At 34.7% G+C, this 20,520-nt stretch overlaps 1 protein-coding gene across 2 annotated transcripts in view; it reads right to left on the reverse strand.

Annotated features, from left to right (window-relative positions):
• CFAP61 (cilia and flagella associated protein 61) overlaps nt 1-20,520 on the reverse strand; it is a 324,804-nt gene that overhangs the window by 218,171 nt on the left and 86,113 nt on the right. For both annotated transcript variants that reach the window (XM_031951049.1, XM_031951048.1), the window contains exons 9-11: nt 17,255-17,331; nt 15,514-15,606; nt 9,384-9,541 (exon numbers count right to left, since the gene is read on the reverse strand). In XM_031951049.1, coding sequence (XP_031806909.1) covers nt 9,384-9,541; nt 15,514-15,606; nt 17,255-17,331 — 328 coding nt within the window. The remainder of the gene's footprint in view (nt 1-9,383; nt 9,542-15,513; nt 15,607-17,254; nt 17,332-20,520) is intronic.

Genomic DNA, 20,520 nt, shown 5'->3' on the forward strand with positions numbered 1-20,520 from the left:
TTTGAAAAGTTCTGTGTTTTCGTCAACATAGGTACTCTGACTAGAAAATGAATTTACATCTTATCTTGACCTGCTATATCCAAATCAATTATCAACAGGTGGTCAGTGTTCGCCATACTTTTCTAGACTAGGCCTTCTTTGAAAAGCTGTCCCCAAACCTTCAAAGCCCTTCTTACTTGGAAGGATTTTATAGCAAGTCATAGGGAATTTTCTCCTTGGGAAAAAGACAAACTGTCTCTCTTGAGGTCGCTGAAATCTTTTTGACTGATTATTGCCCTGAGGTAATTAGGCTTTAGAAAGGGTATTTACTAAATCTATAAAGCAAAAATAGTTACTAAGAATCATCCCCTCCAAACCAGGGCATACCCCTTGTGTATACAAGGTCTCTTGTATATTCAAGATCTTCCAATGAGAGAATGGCCTTACAGATATGTGTATATGTCATATATGGGTAAACTCACAGCTCCTGGAAGGCTTTTCTCCATTTTGTGCAGTCTTTAAGAATTTCCCATTAGGGAAATAAAATAAATAATTTTGATTACATAAAATTTAAAAAGTTTTGAATAAAAAACCTAATGCAGCCAAAATTAGAAGGAAAGCAGGAAACTATGAAAATATTTTTACAAGTTTCTCTGATAAAGGCTTCATTTGTCAAATATATGGGGAATAAGCCAAATTTATAAAAAATATGGTCCATTTTCTATTTGATAAATAATCAAAGTAAAAGCAGTTTTCAGAAGACAACAAAGCTATCAATAGCCACATAAAGATGCTCTAAATTACTACTGATTAGCAAAAGGCAAATTAAAATCAACTCTGAAGTATTACCTTAGACCTCTCAGATTGGTTAACATGACAGAAAAAGAAAATAATAAATGCTGGAGGAAGTCTGGAAAACTAGGTAAGGTTGTGAATTGAACCAAAAATTCTGAAGAGAAATTATTCTCTAAAAACTATAAAATTGTGCACATCCTTTGATTCAGCAATACCATTATTAGGTTGTTTGGCTTTCATTATTTTAAAATTTTCCAATAGTATTTTATTTGTCCAAATACATGTAAGATAGTTTTCAACATTCATTTTTGTAAGATTTTGTTTTCCAAATTTTTCTCTCATCCACTCTTAATTCTAATTCTTCCCCAAGACAGCAATAATCTGATATAGGTCAAATATATACAATTCTTTTAAACACATCTCCATTTTTGTCATATTGTGCAAGAAAAATCAAGACCAAGAAGGGGGGGGGGGAAACCATGAGAATGTAAAAAGAAACAAACAAAAAGGTGAAAATATGTTTCCATCCATATTCAGTCTCCATAGATTTCTCTCTGAATGTGAAGGGCATTTTCCATGCCAAGTCTACTGGAATTTTTAATCTTTTTTTATTTTTCTTTTTTTATTAAAGCTTTTTATTTTCAAAATATTTTTATGGATAATTTTTCAACATTGACTCATGCAAAATGTTGTGTTCCAAATTTTCCCCTCTTCCCTCCACCCCGTCCCCTAGATGGCAAGTAATCCAATATTATGTTAAACATGTTAAAAATATATGTTAAATATTTTAACATATTTAACATGTATGGGACTACCTGCCATCTAGGGGAGGGGGTGGAGAGAAGGAGGGGAAAAAAGTTTTTTTGCAAGGGTCAGTGTTGAAAAATTACCCATGCATATATTTTGTCAATAAAAAGTTATAATAATAAAAAATATATATGTTAAATCCTATATAGATATATATAAATATTTATAATATTGTCTTGTTGCACAAGAAAAATCATATCAAAAAAATGAGAAAGAAAATAAAATGCAAACAAACAACAAGAAAAAGAGTGAAAATGTTATGTTGTGATCCATGCTCAGTTCCCACAATTCTCTTTCTGGGTGTAGATGGCTCTTTTCATCACAAGACCATTGCAAGTGTTGGCTATTATTTTTAAAGAGAACCATGGCATCCGGGGGGTGTGGGGGGATGATAACATGACATGTAAATGAGTTAGATTTAAGTGGAGGAGCATTGTCCAAAGTCATCAGTCTTATTTTCTCCTCCAGAGCCATCGAGATCCAGTGGCAAGATATAGATCAGGATGACTGGAACTGGCTCTCAGTGCAGTAAGAGACCTTGGCCTTCTCAAGCTAATGTCTTTCCCAGGTCTCAGTCTGACAGAGGCAGTGCCCAATTAGATTAAGGCTAAGTAAGAAATGAGGCAATGCCTCAGTCAAACTTCCTACCTTCCTTCCTTCCTTCCTTTCCTTTCTTCTTTCTCTTTCCTTCCTTCTGTTCACTTAGAATATCATACCCTACTCTTCCCAAAGGAATATAGATTTCCATCTCTGAAACTTCACAAGATATCAAAGGAAAGGGATAACTATGGGAACAAAAAATTATAACCTATCTTTTTGAGGTGGCAAAGAATTGGACAATCAAGGAGAAGCTCATCAATTGGGAAATAAACAAGTTGTGGTATATGATTGTGATGGAATACTATTATGCTATAAGATGACATGAGCCAGATGCTCTCAGAAAAAACTTGGAAAGATTTATATGAAGGGACATCTAGGTGGCGCAGTGGATAGAGCACAAGCCCTGAAGTCAGGAGGACTGGAGTTCAAATCTGCCCTCCGATATTGAACACTTCCTGGCTATGTGACCCTGGGCAAGTCACTTAACCTCAATTGCCTCAGGGGAAAAAAAAAACTTATATGAATTAACACAAGGTGAAATAAGCAAAACCAGGATAGTGAACACAGTAATAGCTATGTTGTACAATGATCAATTGCAATGATTTCATTGTTTTCAATAATTAAATGATCTAAAACAATTCTGAAGACTTATGATGAAAAATGCTGTCCACATCCAAAGAAAGACCGATAAGACTCTGGATGCAGATTGATGCATACTTTTTTAAACTTTATTTTTCTTGCTTAATTGTTTTTTTTTTTGTCTTTGCTTAATATGGAAATATGTTTTGCATGACTGCACATGTAAAACCTATATCAAATTGCTAGCTATCTCAGGAAAGTGAAAGGAAAGGGAGGAGAAAATTCAAAATTCAAGTTTTAAAAAAGGAATATTAAAAATAGTATATATACATATATATAATTGGGAAAAATAAAATATTAAATTAATGAAAAGAAAAAATAACCTAATGCCAATTAAATTTTTTTTCTATCCATTCGTTGTTATTTATCTTGTCTCTATGTTTTATCAGGAGGATAATGGAAGGAAAGGAAAAAACAAGTATTTATTAAGCACTTACAATGTGCTAAGTCCTAGGCACATAAATAAAAGGAAAAAGAAAGACAATCCCTGTATTCAAGGAACTTACACTCTAATTTTCGGAAGACAACAGAGAAAAAGACGAGAGTTGAAGGTACTTTGAACAGGGTTAAGTCAGGATCCAGAAAGGAAATCATAGCTGGCTAGCCTCTTCATAAAATGGAGAATTTAGTAAGATCTCACTAATGACAGAAGTGGGCAGGCCTTGAGGACATTCCAGGGTGAAAAAGCTACAGATATAATTTGATGCCACAGTGTAAGTATCTCTCAAGATAACAGCAGCAGCAAAAGTATGGTTTTTAAGTATGGAAAGTCTGGAACAGGACCAGGTAGTGATAAATGAATGGATGAATAATTTTGTAGGACTGTTACAGTAGTAACTCTGAGGTTCCTGCAAGAAAATTGTTTAATGAGGAATTAAGACATTTACTTATATTGTCTAATATGAAGGTTTTTCTCTAAACATAGTTTAAATAGAGTAAATCTAGTTATATTAATACAATTTCTATCTTCCCAGCATCAGGTCTTTGCCATCTAAAGGAATTCATGTTACATCTGGAATGTGCACTAGACATTCTGTATTAACAATGGCAAACATGTTTTGGCAAGCATACATCTTCTGGTTTTAATATTAAGGAACTTTATTAAGGGATTAATATATGTCAGGCACTGTGCTAAGAACTAGTGATACAAAGAGGCAAGTTCCTGCCCTCAAGGAGCTCTCACTATATAAATAATTAACAGAAGGAATGCACTAAAAATAAGAAGGATTAGGAAAGTCTTCCTGAAGAAGATGAGATTATAGTTGGAACTGAAAAGAAGCCAGATATGATCTGTGTATCCTTGGGCAATTTACTTAAATTAATTCTATTTGCTTCAGTTCCTCCTCTGTAAAATGACCTAAAGGAGAAAATGGCAAACCATTCCAGTATATTTGCCAAGAAAATCACAAATGAGGTCACCAAAAATCAGACATGATGGCAACAACTGAAAAATAATAAAGGAAGCCAGAGACGTCAATAGGTAGAGATTTAGAGAAAGTATTCCAAGCATGGGAGACAGCCAGAGAAAATGCCTGGAGCTGAGAAGTGTCTTAATGATGGGAATCAGAAGGCCTGTGTCACTGAATCAAAAAGAACATGCCAAGGAGTGAAGTGTAAGAATACTAGAAATATAGGAAGAGGTTAAGTTATGGAGAACTCTGAATGCCAAAGAGAGCATTTTGGTTTTGATCCTGCAGTCAATAACAGGCTACTGGAATTTAGTGAGTAGAAGAGCAACAAGGTCACTTTAGTCACCGAAAAGAGTATATATTGGAGTGGGGAGGAACCTGAGGCAGGTGGACCTACCAGCAGGGTATTATAGTAGTTCAGATGTAAGATGCATAGAGTGGGTACTATGTCAGAGGAAAGAAGGGAACAAATTTGACAGATGTTGCAAAGGTGAAATGAACAGACCTTGACAACAGACTGGATCTGGGAGAGATGAGGAGTGCAGCATGACTTCTAGGTTGTGAGCCTGAGAGATTGATATCTTTTACACTAATAGTGAATGTAAGATTTGGGGGAGGAATATTGAGTTCTGTTTGGGACATACTGAATTTACAGTGTCTACTGTACATCCAGTTCAAGATGTCTGAAAGGTAATAAGAAATGCAAAGTTGGAGGTGAGCAAAGAGACAGGAGCAAGATAAGTATATTTGGAATTGTCAACATAGAGATGATAATTAAATTCACTGAAACAGATGAGATCAACAAGTGAAGAACTTTAAGAGGGAGAAGAAAAAAGATAACTATGATTGGAGGGTGAAATCTGGAAGAGAATCCAGCAAAGGAGACTGAGTAGGAATGGTCTCATAGATAAGCAGAAAATCAGGAAAGAAGAAAGTATCAGGGAGGAAATAGTGATTAATAGTATCAAAGGCTGCAGAGATCAAGGAGAATAAAGTTTGAGAAATGTTATGAGATTTGACAACTAAGAGATCATTGACTTTAAAGGGAGAAAGTTTCGTAGAATGATAAAGGTCAAAAGCTGGAGTTAAGAAGAAAATGAGAAGTAAAGACATCTATTGTAAATAGCCTTTTTTAGTTTTTAGGTTTTTTTAGTTACAAAGGGTAGAAGAGAACAATGTGGGGATGGAAAAGATCAAGTTAAAGTTTTTTTTTAGGATAAGGGAGACATGGGTGTGTTTATTGGAAGAAAGGAATGAATTAGTAGACAGAGAATGATAGATGAGGGTGAGAAGGAATCTGTTGCATTAGATGGAATGAAATAGGAATCACTTATTCAGGCAAAGGAGTAAGCCTTACTGAGGAGTAAGGGTACCTCATCAATCAAGAAATAGTGGAAGATGGTATATAAGTGATACCATATGAGAAAGAGGAGAGAAGATGGAGCTAATAATGAATGACCCTATTTTTTCCTGCAAAATATGAGGCAAGATTCTCAGCTAAGAGGATGAGGGAAGGCGAGCCATGGAAGGTTTGAGGAGGGATAAATAGATTTGGAAGACACCCTATAATTATTGTTGTTGCTTGTCCTTCATTCTCAAAGAGGACTATGACATCATGAAGGTAATGGTATGACATAGAAGTGAATTGGGTTTAGATGAAGTGCAAAGTCACGGGTCACGCTTTTTCCTCCAGAGCCATCTGGATCCAGTGGCAGGATATAGATCAGGAGGACTGGAGATGGCCCTGGATGCGGTGGGAGGCCTTGGCCTTTTTAAACTAATGTCCTCCCCAGGTCTTATTTTGAGAGAGAGGAGAGTGGAATAGTGAGTTGAAAAGGCAGTAGAAGAATTTTAGAAGGATAAAAGGGTTGCCCTGAAGCACTCGGGTAAGGTTACATTCATAAATTTATAATGAAATGATTATCTCCATCTTCCTTCAGTAACATGTATAGGAGCAAAGGAAGCAAACGATGGGAATGATCCAAGGCTGAATCTCGGGAAAGGGCAATCAGGGAAATGATAAAGAGGTTAGGAATTCAAGAGAGGAGATTGGTTTACTTCGAGATAAACACAGGGAGAAGAGGAGAGGATGGATAGTTCAGTGGTGATTGCCTAGGAAGTATTCCAACTCTCCTCTAGTAAGCCAAGGGGAATGAGTGAAGGTATAGCCAGTGTCAGAAAGGGAAGCCAAGATTCAATAGTAACTAAATGATGGAAAGAGGGGAAGGAGGAGAGATATATTATGAAGGGAAGATTTTCCCTATGAAACAAGCTGAGAGAAATGATTCTTTCTTTCTTATGTTAATAACCAGTTACTGAATTAGGCTTAAAGGGTTTTTCACTTCCTCATTCAGAGATCAACCATTGTAAGAAATCTTGGAAAAAACTTACCCAATCAGGCTGAGAGAATTAGTGAATTCTTGTGGATTATGTTTGGTCAGAAGATCTGGGACAGAAGTGGATTCCCTCTTTGATATATATATTGATAAGTCTCTTTGACCAAGACTTGGATGATACAAGAAAAAATTAGAATGAGCCCATATCTTATTATAATACTCATTTTCTCAGAGTTGATTGTCACCCTTAGGAATATCTACTTTTCCAAGAGCATATAAATTATGAGTCCACCACCATAAGGATCTTTGGCACTCAAGAGTGTCACTATCCTCTTTTATTAATAAAACTGCCAGTAGCATTAATAAAATCATTAATTCCTCAGAAACTATGTCTCTTGAAGTTTTAAAACATCACAAGGCATTCCCGAGGGTGGAGTAGAAAGGGTGGGCAGAATTTTGGGGTGGGAGGGTTAAGAGAGATGAAAATAAGGAACTGGATATTGGGTGACTGGGAATGGGGTCTGGCTGATCTACTACAAAGTTTATCTAAGTATTTTTAGACATGGCGAATCTAATTACAGTAATGCAATTTCTATCTTTTCAGCAAAAGTTGTTTCCCATCTAAAGAGATTCCTGTTCTATTTGGTCTGTGTGTCTCCATGACAGTGGCAAATACATTTGGCAAGCATCTATTTTCCTGTTTTATGTTTCACTTAATATTAATAATCATAAGATCATTGAATAATGTTATCTCTGTTGCTGCATCTATCAATTTTTTATCATCTTAACATGTATATATGTTCAGAAGATGCTTTATTGAAGGAAAACCCTAGACAATCAAATACTATTCTAAGCAACAGATATAAGCAGAGTGGAATCTTGTGTTCTTTGTACTTTTTAGCTCACTATATGCCTTTGAAGATTTGTTCTGCTAGAGACTATCATTTACAAAAGCTTATCTGCTCTCCTCTCATGTTCTGAGCACTTAGCATTGTGCCTGGCACACAGAAGGTCCTTAACAAATGTTTATTGATTGATTGGTATTCTCATGTATGAGATATATGTATATATTTAATAAATATGCAAATTGGAAATCTTAAAACCCATATGAAAATAAGTGGTAATGATGATGATGATGATGTTCAAACCCTACAAGCCACCATCCATCCTTGTGGAACATCTTCCCTTCTTTACTTCAAGGCTGTCCTTGATGTCTACTTCACCACATTTTACCTTTTTAAAAGTGCTACAGATAGGGCATGATCTTAAATTCTTCCTGTGGGAGGTGTAGTACTTCATTTCTGGATCATAAAAAAATAGTGCTTTAAAGAGAGGATAAAATCCAAAACATAATAAAATATTTTTATGCACTGAATTCTTTTAATTGTTTTAGTCAGTAAAAAATGAGCAGGGAATCTGGGTAAATCAACAGAACAATGGGTGTTAAGAGAAAATTCTCCTCCCTAAAATAATGAGCACAACCAGAATATATTAAGAAAGAGCGAGGATCCTTTCCCTTTAATTCTGAATTCCCAGGGACTATGTATCCTTATCTTTATCCCAGTCATTTTATACTTTGCTGCTAGTGCTCTAACCTCTAGACCCGACCTCAAGAGACCATGCTTGTTCTGTTCTGAAACCTCTGGGATCATATGTCCTCATCTTCACCCCAGCTATTTTCTACCATCCCATTTCTAGGAATCTTACCCCACTCTCCTCTTGCTCTTAGAATTGTAATCAAGCAAACACCATGTTCTCCAGAAAGGGTATGTCAAAGGACTGCTCTATTATTATACTCACAGACAACTTTCTCTAGCCACCATTCCCCCATATGTATTGACTCTGTCTCTTATAAAGTAAATTCAATGAGAATTGAGACCAAATCTCATTTGTATTCTAGTAGTTATCTCTGTGCTTGTAAAGTGCATAGAAATAATAAATGCTTTTTCATTCATTCATCCATTTGCTAATTCATTCCCAATGTTGTTGGGTAGGATAGACATCCATCTTTAATGGTTACTTGTTAAAATGGAAACAAAGTCCCTGGAAAACACTTTATGTAAGATTGATGTCATTTTAGGGACCCCAAAAAAGTTGAGGCAAGCCTGAGCAGTGTTGAAGGTAAATAAACATCTAATATGGCTGTGGTTGTAAAAAAAAATTCATTGTGGTCAGCACTGTGAGACAAAGATAAAACAAGAGGAGACCAACAAGAGTAAAACTTTTCTATGTGATGAAGGAGAATATGATAAAGTGAAAGATACATATAGATCTATATCTGTAGATCTATATGTAGTAAACTGTTCTAGTTTGTTCTTTTCTACGATTTTGGTTGTAGAAAAGAGGAAATTATATTTTATCTAAAACACTATTTGTTAATAGAGGAAGCATTATATTGTGTCATTGACAGGGAATTTGAGAGTTACATAATATTGACTGTCTCAGATGTTAAATTGGCTCTGATAGGATGAGACTAATAAAAATCCTGCAAAATGAAGAAAAATGGATTACTGATAGATTTATTCTGAAGTATAATGAACCGCATTGGAAGGTAATGTTTTGTCCTGGACTAGAGGTCTTCAGGCAAAGACTGGATAACCACTTGTTGTATGGATGTATGTAAAGGGGATTCTATTCAGATTTAGGTTGGACTAAATGGCCTTGGAAGTCCCTTCCAAACTGTGCAATTCTGTAAATTTTTTTCCCATATCTTTTTGGGGATTTTAAATTCTAGAATTACTCTATATAAGAATTTCATGGCAATACCTGTCATAAAATATGAATCTATTATATAGAAAATCAAAATAACAATACTTGCCTTGTTTCGTATTTGTCATCAATACAAAACAGCTGGATACAGAAAGCAGATGAAGCACCTTTGTATAAAGGACGAAAGTCTTCATCATCAATTGTTAGGCTGACTTGAGATGTTTTTATAACATCAAGTGACACTTCTGAAGCAGATTTTTCCTCTTCCTAGGGCAAAAAAGAGGCAAGGGACCAAATGCAAGTCATATTTCTTTTCCTCAATTTAATGAGCTCTTGCATCATCCCAGCATTATTGTATTACAAGTACAGGTGTGAACTTTTCACCTGGGAGAAGCACACATTTTGAGATGAGCTTGAATTGATAGAGGAATACTTAATGAGATACACATATTTTAGAAGGTGAGTAATTCAAATATATAAAGGTCATAAAACTAATTTCAAATGGATATTAAAAATCAGGATATTATATAAAAACAAACTTACCTAACTGTCCAATAATATTTCCATTATAAATTCAATCATAATAAAATGTTACTAGTTGACCCCACAGTTTGAGAGGTTACAGTAGCACTGAGCAACAAGGACTTTTGGATGCTTATAGCCCTCAATGGGGAATTAAACAGGGAAAGCCTAGGTTTAAGTTAGGACTAGGATTTCAGTTTGGAACTCCCATCAATCAATTAATACTATCTACTATATACTCATACTATGGTATAATTATAAGAAGATTCAGAAGAAATATATAGCATGATCCCTGTTCATGAAGCTTACATTCTCACTAGAGAGACAAATGTAGAAAACAATGAATACTAAATTTTTGAGTAGAAACTAAAGAGTTTTCAAGACTTACAATTTATGCCCTATTATTTATTTTCAGATAGGTAGCACAGTGGATAGTGTTAGACTTAAAAGTCAGGATGACTTGATTTGATATCCCATCTCAGACACTTACTAGCTATCTGATCTTGATCAAGTTATTTAATTTTTCACTGCTTCAGTTTTCTTATGTGAAAAATGGGCAAAATAATAGCACCTAATGCACAGGTTTGTTTTAAATAAAGATCAAATGAGGAAATGTAAGTAAAATGCTTTGCAAATCTTAAAGCATTATACAAATGTTATAATTTGTTCATGATTTGCTGAGACCTACTATATTGAAAATATTGGGTGCTTTATGGTATATAAAGATAAAGAAGACATAGTCTCTGCCTTAAAGGAAGTTGCAATTTAGTAAGGGAGATAAGACACATACATTTTTAAAAAAAAAAGATAATATAAGGTAATATGAACCACAAGAATTTGGAAGAAAAATAGCTTCATGTTAATGATGAAGAAAAATTTCATAGTACTGGCAGATAAGTAGGACCTTGAAAGATATGTGTCATTTTCATAGGCTATGTCCTCTTACATCTCAGATCTCAGAACAAGCTCCAGAAAGTAATGAACAGAGCTGAAATGCAACTGATCTGCCTCTGAGAAGCTTTTACAGATTCAGCCTTTACCTTAACATCTGCCTCTCACTACCCAGAAACAGTTCTAAATACCACTACAGGACACGGGACCATCTGGGGAAGGACCACATAATGATGACCACACACACTCTCCTCCAGCTGTTTTTCTTTGGGTAAGTGAACAATAGAAAGAGACACAGAAATATCCATGTCAAAAAGAATTTTCTCCTTGGGAAAAAGGCATTACAGTTACACTTTTCTGTGTTCCAGAAATTCACCTATTTTTACTTTTATTCCATGGGCAGAAGGCACCCAAATCAACTAAACTAAACAAATCTATATTAGCATCAATAACCTCTTCCTCCTATTTAAATATTTCCAGTAAAGAGAAAACACTGCTACAAATCAACCCAGTCTGGCCACTTTATTTACAACCTCATGACTGACTCAGTCAGCTACTTTCAGTCACTAATTAGCCATAGGGCTGACCTCTTCTTTGGAAACGTAAAGACTACTAGATAGAGAGAAGAAAAGGCAAAACTTTTGGGAAAGCCATATTTAGGGAGCAGGAAGACTAAAAGTCTGTGAAAAATACAGAAGGGTAATCAGAAAATTAGGAAGAGAACCAGGATAGGAAAGAGGGAGTAGTCAAACAATAAAAACCAGAGTAGTTGGAATCAAAATGACATATTCCCAAGAAATAAGTACTTTTGAAAGGTCCAATATCTTTTTAAGAGAGATAGCCTGGGAAAAATCTCCATCCTGACAATGACTACTGACCTGGTATAATCATAAGAAAATTCATAGTACACAAAGAATTTCCAAAATAGAACACCACATTTATTAGGTAATATAAGACATATGAATTTGAATGTAAACATTTTTGTAATATAAAAATTAAAATGAAAGTGATAATTTCAGTTAGAAATAAGGATTCTGTGCTTAATCTTTATAAACTCATATGTTTCTCCTACCAATATCATTAAAACAGCAACTATATGAGAGTAATATCCAATTGTTGGAAAGACTAGCCAATGACTATAAATTTAGATAATATATTGTCAGTAGCATAAGGTGATTATCAGGACACTACATCTCTGAAATTTGTGATTTGAACCCAGTCTGATCCATCCCAATGAAGTCTGCTAATCGGTTTGATTGCTATCAGCCAAATGATAAAAAGGCCAAGAAGGGAAATTGCTTTCATTTATTTTCTGAGCAAAGATTCCCTCTGGCTACTAGCTCTGCCTCTGAGTATAAATAGAGGATAAGGGCAGAAATATGATAGGAAGAGCAAAGAAGATTCTGCAAAAATGATAATGTGGGAAGTCTAGGACTGGAAGGATGTATTGAAGTACTACTTCCAGATACATATTTGCCTTTGATTCTTAAATTCTTTTCTAATTTAATCCCTATGGTGTTCTCTATCAAACTGCATTGGTGACCTTGTTTCTCACTTTACCCTACTCTCCTGTCCATAAAGTATCACACAGATGTCCTTTTAGGGTGACCATTACTCAAGACTATATATTTTCTTTCCCCCTACCTTGAAAGTCTCATCAGCTCCTTGGGTTATAGTATCATCTCCAGAATACTTCAAAGCAATATATCCATTTCTAACTTTTCTCATGAACTCCTATCTTATATCATCAATTGTCTACTGAACATCTTCTGAATATTCCATAGGCATCTCAAACTCATATGTCCAAACCCTACTGTACAGGGTTGCTACAAGGCTCAACAAAACAATATAGGGCTTCCCTATGGAACATGCTTAAGAGTTGCCCTTTCTGGTCCTGGTCAACCATATAGGAGCTTTGGGGATCTAACATCTAGCCATGTGGTGACACAACACTGAAAGAACTCACTATTTTTTTGCTTACTCCTCCTTCTACCTAATAATAGTAGCAGGATGGTAGGGTGCTATATCAAGAGTCAGCTTCTGGCTCAGTCTCTTAATTCAAGTCCATTATGGAAAATAGCATCCAGTCTCTAGACATTCTGTGAAGAAATAAGTAGTAAGCTGGGCTATCTTCTCCCACTCTGCTGCCACTATCAGCCGACTAAGCTAGGTAAGCTTGTACCTAGGCCCCCGACTCTGTAGGCATTGTGTTTCTTTTCCTGAGTAGATGATAAAGAGCATTGTTCTTGAGGTGTACATGGCTAGACTTAGAAGGGATCTTGTGAGTTATAAAAGTCCAAAGATAATTGGGTCCAGTGAAAGAGCTTACTCTTGGAAAAATCAACTACCAAAGGAGTCCAAGCTTCTGACTTGCTTGAAATTATAAACTATGGGGAAACCATGCAAAACCAGAGTGAAATGTAAAATCCCTAATAAGAAACCCTGTGAATTGCTTCATATTTAGATGGTAATAATGATCAGCCTCCAACCTAGGTATAAGAGTCTAGCATTGCTATTTATTTGTTTAGTTTAAGTTTTACCATTTCTTTGCATCACTAAAAAAATACCTGGTCCATATAAGGAAGAAGAAAAGGAAGAACAAGAAGAGAAAGAGAAAAAGGAGAATAATAGGGAGAAGAAGAAAAAGGTGAAGAAGGAAGAGAGGTGTTTGTGCCCATTCTTCCTATGAATGCTATGTGTACTTAAAAAAAATATGCCCCAAGTTTTGTAGTTATTGTTCTTAATGTGCCATTTTAGTAAATGCCATTGCTATGATCTAATTGTGGTTTTAGCTATCAGTGGGGTAAAATAGTGAGCTATAGTATTAAAAGTATGGACTCACAAAATATCCTTAGAACTCGGTAGTAATAGTTGCCTTCTGGGCACCTAACCCATAAATATAAGTTCAAATTGGGGGTAGTAACACAGGGAGAGGGGTTAAATTTGTATACAAGATGTTTAAGGAATAATGCCTGCAATAAAGTAGGTACTTTAGAAATATTAAATTGAATTATAAAAAACTGACACAATGACACATAGTGTTTTAAAGTTTGCATAGCACTTTATATGTTTTCTCTCATTTGAACCTCAAAAGAACCACAGAAGCAAGTATTACATGTATCATTAACCCTATTTTACTTGATGAATAAACTGATGGTTTCACATCTAGCATCAGAATTTAATAAAAGCAGCTGAGATCATGGTGCTTTAAAGTTAACAAAACAAAACAGCATCTCATTTGATCCTGCACTACTCATACTGCTCACATGTCACCTAGAACAAGACATTTAAGCTCCCCGAGTCTCAGTTTCCTCATTTGTCAAATGAAAGGATTGGACCAGATGACTTTGAACTCAAAAACTCTGATTCTCTGGATCCTAGTGACTGTAAAACCAGGCCTCCTAAATAAACTAATCCAATCATAACAATAGCAACAATAAGACTTTTTTTTCTTTTGCTCTCTTCCATTGGAATGCCCTACAAACCATATATACCATCTTGCAACATATAATACAATGTCTTTGCAAGTTGTAACTTTTGTGGCCCTGATTATTTTATCTTTGATACTTAAGTCTATCTTTTTCCTTTTTCTTTTACCTCTATGGAACATGGAAATACCTTTAAAATCACAGGCAGGATCAAGACAATTATCTAAGATCAATTCTAAAGGACCCATGATTGGAAAATGCTATCTGCTTCTAAAGAGGGAACTGTTGAACTCTGAGTGCTTACTGAAACATCCTTTTTTTCCACTTTCTTTGTTTCTCTTGCTTTATTTGGAAGAATTATTTTCTTCTGTAACATGACTAATATGGAAATACATTTTGTATGACTTCATATCTATCTAGCTATATGTTTTATATATATATATACAAGTGTGTCTGTGTGTCATGTACATACACATATAAATAATCAATAATATGTAGCTTTTTTCTCAAGGGTGGGAGAAAAACAAAAAGTAGGAAGAGAACTTAGAACTCAAATTTTTAAAAAATGAATGTTAAAAATGTTTACATATAATTGGGAAATATTTAATGAAATAAAATTTTTATATAAGCCTTAGGAGACTTATGGGAGGAAGTACTACAGGATGGTAGTGATTTAGTGTCATATTTTCACAAATCATTTTAATAATAGTCATTTACTTAAAATTGTACCATTAACATTTTAAAAATCCAATAAATCAAATGCATCACAGAAATGTCACAAAATCACAAATCATTAAACTCTGCTTGAAATTCTAGTCAGTAAACATATATTTATTGAGCTCAGCACTTGTTATGAAAGGGGTAGCAATATGGCATTCCAAGACATGTTTCTTCCTAAAAAAGAGCTAACAATTGAGTTGGGGGAATGAAATGGACATCATGGAATCATGACTCATAAATCTAGAACTGGAAGAGGCCTGAGATGTTACCCAGCTTAACACTCTCTCATTTTACAGATAAGGAAGTTGAGAGCCAACAAGTTTAAACCCCAGGTCACAAAGGTTCTAAGTAGCAGAGAGAATTTGAACTCAGAGGTTTTCTTATCCCTATAAGAAACACGTGATTATAGTAATCACAACACTCTAGACTTGGTGAAGGTATTTTAATAGATGCTCACTGAATGAATAAATGAGGTCATAAGTTTGAGCTGGATCTTGAAAAGGCAACAAAAGATGTGGTTTAGAAGGGAAGGATGGGCTATCTGCATTGGTGGTGGGGAATAATACAGGTAAGAAAAACTGCAAGGACAAAGGCACTCAAGTAGGAATTATTCAGTTGTTTATCTGACTGAGCAAATGACCTAAAAACCCATTTTCAAATAAATTAATCAAACCTTACATATGATTCATGAGTGGGAGCAGCACTTGTACTTGTTGACAAAGAAGGTTCAGGCAGATGTTCAAAGAGGACTTCTTCCTTAACATCTTCTTCCTAAAAGGAGAATAGCAGAAGGGTTGATGATAATTACAATATTTGTCCTTATCTTTTTTTCATACATAGTATTTCTATATATTTTCACATTTCCATTTCATCCAACATAAATCATATCCATATAAAGGCAGTTACTCAGTTATAGTATTTCAAGTGTGTTAATAAGTTGTTTTTCGGGAACAAATTTTTCTCATCAATACAGTAATGGGTGGGTTGCAAGGTCAACTCACAAAAGTCAATTTAATGTATAATATAGCTTGAATATGCTATGAAAAGTGATTCAGAACCTTTAATATCATCAACACAATCCACTCCATAATATAATGTTGTAAATCTGTCCTCCCCCCATTTGTTACATTCAGAATCACAGAATGTCATAGTTGGAAGACACCTTATAAGCTTTTTGGCACAACTTATACTGGATAAAAATTTCTACAATAACCCCAACAAATTATCATCTGCCTCCAATCAGGGGCCTACGGGGAGAGAGAAGAGGGGAACCCACAACCTCCTGGGGTAGCCTTTTCTATTCTGAGGCTGCTTTAATTGTTGGAAGTTTTCTTCACATCCTTGCTGCAATGTCCACCTCATTGCTGTCATCTATGGCCAGGGATCAAATCCTTTTGCAATATGACAACTTTCAAAATATTGAAGACAACGATTATGTCCCCTTAATTTTTCTCTTCTTCCAGTTAAATATCTCCAACATTTAATTACACCTTTCATACCTTTACTAAAACATACACTCTAATCTGCTCACCATCCCCATTGATCTTTGGACTCACAAACACTTCTGGAGGTATTTATCAATGTGCTTCCTAAAATATGGCATCCAGAATTAAACTAAATGACTCAGATGCATTCTGACCAGGGTGTCATTATGGACTCTCTAGCTATATCTTCACTTTGGATCATCCCCTCCTTCAGGATCTATGGCCTTCATGATACTATTATGTCTCAGTTTACCTCATTCTGTCTCATTGTTCTTTCTTTAATTTCCAATATTTTAACATTTTTTCTCCACCTTTTAAGCATGAGCGTCCAACAAGGTCCTCATTTATCATCTTTCTATACTCTCCTCCAATGATCTGATCACTATGACGTTATCTGTAAACTTTATGGAGAAGATTCCCAAATCTATGTAGCCAACTTTAATCTGCAAGCTATTTATATTTTACTTGATGACTAACTAGAGTAGGAAATCTGCTGAGCATCTAATACTGGTATTAGAAGGAAGGGACAGAACAGAGGTATTAGTGAAAGTTCCCACAACTTCTTTCTGGGGTAAGGAAAGGGCTGTCTAGATATCTGCAAATTTCCAAGTAATAAGTGCTATAGTCAAAGTTCCATTGAAAAGGAGGAGAGCTATAGATAATCTTTCACATGTAATTATCCTTCATTAGTTAGGAACTATTAACTTTAAAACTAAAGATTTATACTTTAGGAAGCAATCAGAATACTATTAGTTCCCAGGAGTTGGTGATAGATTGAGAAGGCAAAAAGGAGAGGTATGTTTACATTTCTAAAATACAAAACTTAAATAAAATATTAAAATATATAAGCACTAAATTTGTCTGTTATCAACATATAGACTCTAGTAAATAACAAAAGTCCCCTATGCTATATTTCAATTAATTACTTCAATTACCAGACTATGTATATCTTGTTCTACTGACTCTTCATCTGTTTTTTTAATTGTCTGCGCACTTTCATCCTCTAGTGCATCTGTGGGGGGGAAAAAGTCACTTTAAATCAATATGTAATACAAATGGTAAATATCTAAATTATAGTAGAAAATAAAGAAAATTCAATATTTATATAATTATTATTAACATATTAATTTTACATTAGTTTAGACTTTATAATAATCAGAATTCATAACAATTTGCCTTTCTGAAAATGTTTTTGAAATACTTTTTAGGAATGGGATATGGTGTCATATTTAAATGTTTGGCATATTGATTGTCATGGATTAAATAGGAGATTATTTTCCTTCAGCTTGGAAATCAAAAGGGAAGAGCAGTTATCGTAAATTAGAGCTTTAAGCACCTTATGATTTTAACTTTTAAAAATGTAGCAATAAATACTATAATCTCCAGATAGTTGGCAGTATATCCTTTACAAAACTTCAGAAAGAAATTCAGAAAAGTTCACAAAGAAACACAGACAAACAGGACAGCTTTGAAAGCACAAGTTAAATTTATTATATTTTTTAAAAGTACATAAAATTATACATGTAAACTGTAGAATTTCACATATAATCTTTTTCTTATCTACTCTGATGATTTGTGTATTCATTACAAGTCAAAGTAATTTTTAAAATCCTATATATTTTGCTAAAACAAACAAAGTATTATCTCTTTATTTGATTAAGAAATCTTGTGCTTCCTTCTCTCTTTCTTGTAAATGTTTCACAGTACCTGGAGCCTGAGCAATCATTGGGATAGTAATCAGAGAAAGGGCAGCATTGAGGATAATTTTGTTTCTTTCTATCTCATTATCCTTCCCTTCCATCCTACTTTATTACTTACCTGTTTCTCACGCCACTGGTATTTCTGAGCCATGACATCTGGTGTCTGCCTTTGGGGCTCAGATCAGCTCAACCCCAGGATGTTTTTTGCCCAGCTGCTATAGCTTCTTTGAAGTATAGCAGCAGCTGCAATATAGTTCCTGGGGGTTCATCTAAGGCTCAACAGTATCTGCTGCCAGTTTGAGAGTAGATTTTGTCTTTTTATTTTGTACTGTGGCAATGAGCACCTTTTAGGCTCAGAAACACCTCTTAGATTCTCTCTTCTTTCTGCTTTTCCATTTCTTTTAATGATTAATGCTGCCAAATAGAATGGGTGTCTTTCTGAGCCCCAAATGGACACTGGATACCAATTCTTTAACATTTCTTTCTTAAAAAGAAATGTCAAAGAAGTAAGAGAAGACCAATAAAAGAAAAATGAAATCCCAATGGAATTAATGGAGAGCAGAAAAAAAGGAATTATTAAATTGAGGATAAGATGAAGAGCTACCTCTAGCATATTTCTGTCAAAAGAAGAGAAGGAGAAATCAAGAGAACCCCTTTAAAATAGAGGGAAATCATTTAAGGAAAATAAAATGTAAAATTTTCCCAGTCATTTGAACTTTTCTTATCTAATCAAATTATATTTGACTGTCAAGAGAGGAATCAGTCAGTGGAACTGATCTATATTTCCTACATAAGGATTCCAGTTTCCACAAGATAGCAGAAACATATGTTTGAATCTAAAAGAGATAGATAAATCATATCTCAAGTTCAAATATTACATTTTTTTTTCAAATATGGCACTTTCCCATTTTAAGTAACACAATACCAGAAAATGTTATAAAAAATATAACCTAAGACTTTTTTCTTTCCCAAATACTAAAGAAACAAATTGGATTTGTAATGAACTCAAGATACAGGTGACTTAAATATTTGAAGGCCTAATATTCATGGCAATTACTAACTACAAATAGTAATTAACTCAACTAAAGTGTTATGTAGTATTGCAGTGCAATATTAAGCAGCTGCCACATTCCTCCCTTGAGGTGACTGCATTTCAGAAGTAGGTGAACTGATCCTCGATATCTTTTTCCAAGGTCACTAGGGTTTTGTGAAGTTTAATTAGTTAATATTCATAACCTGCTCCAAGACTTTCAGATGAAACGTGCTAAAGTAATACTATGCAACATAGAAATAAAATCTACAGGTCAGCTCAATGGTGCAATGGATAGAGTACCAGCCCTGAAGTTAGGAGGACCTGAGTTCAAATGTGGCCTCAGACACTTAACACTTCCTAGCTGTGTGACCCTGGGCAAGTCACTTAACCCCATTTACCTCAGCAAAAAAAAAAAAGAAAGAAAAGAAATGAAATGTAGCATGACTGATTACACAAAATTTCATTGAGGTTTGCTTATGTCACCTACAGAAGATGGCATCTTGGCATTATATATAAGACTGAAAATGGCAGCATAATTTTGGAAAATAATGCTCTAGTTTAATAAAATGGAATATTAACTACTAATAGTCATCTGAAAAAAAGTGTTCAAAGTCAATATGTTAACAAACACCATTCTAAGGTAGCATCTTATACCTTTTCAGGTACATGGTACATGGTACAAGATGGAGAATTTGAAATTGGCATGGCTGTGAGAAAACACTCATGATAATACTCTTCTGAGAAAGCAATGTCCAACCATTTTAGAAAGCAATATGGAATTATACAGTAAAAGTTATCAAAATGTTAATTCCCTTTGACTCAGAGAATCCATTATTTAGGTTTATCTCCGAAAAAGGTTATTGGTTGGAAGAAAAGACCTGGCCACACAAAAACATCCCTTTCAATAGCATACACATGATAGAAGCACAAAACAAAACAAAAAACTTGGTGTCCAATATCTGGAGAATAACTAAATAAACTGGCATGTGGGTGTACTAGAATATTACTGCATAGTAAAAGAAAAAGATGATAAATCAACATTTAAGACTTAAGATTTCTACCTTCACTCTAATTAAGGTAGAAACAGAAGGCCCAAACTTCTCCAATGAATCCAAGTTGTAAACTAGATGCGAACAAATACTTAATCACTTTGGAAGGAGAAAATCACTTTGAGGATTTAGTGAAGACAGACACTATGCAAGACACATCTCATGATTGTTTGGGCCTATGTATCACACAGAAGCCAGTTCAAAAGTTTGCATTCCAGCAGCAAGCAAGTCAATTGAGTGGTAAAAAAAATCCAGCGTTGAAGAACTCCTGAGGGGGAAATTCTCTTGAGAATAAGTGGAAGATTGAGTTTCTTTCATTGCCTTCCCCATGGATCAGGTAACAAACTATGAACTTCTAAAGGTCAGAAGCAGTACCCCAGAGCAGCCCTAGCTGGTAGAAGCATCTGTGTGAGGGATTG

This window comes from Sarcophilus harrisii, chromosome 2, assembly GCF_902635505.1.
Source record: "Sarcophilus harrisii chromosome 2, mSarHar1.11, whole genome shotgun sequence".
NCBI classification, from domain to species: domain Eukaryota; kingdom Metazoa; phylum Chordata; class Mammalia; order Dasyuromorphia; family Dasyuridae; genus Sarcophilus; species Sarcophilus harrisii.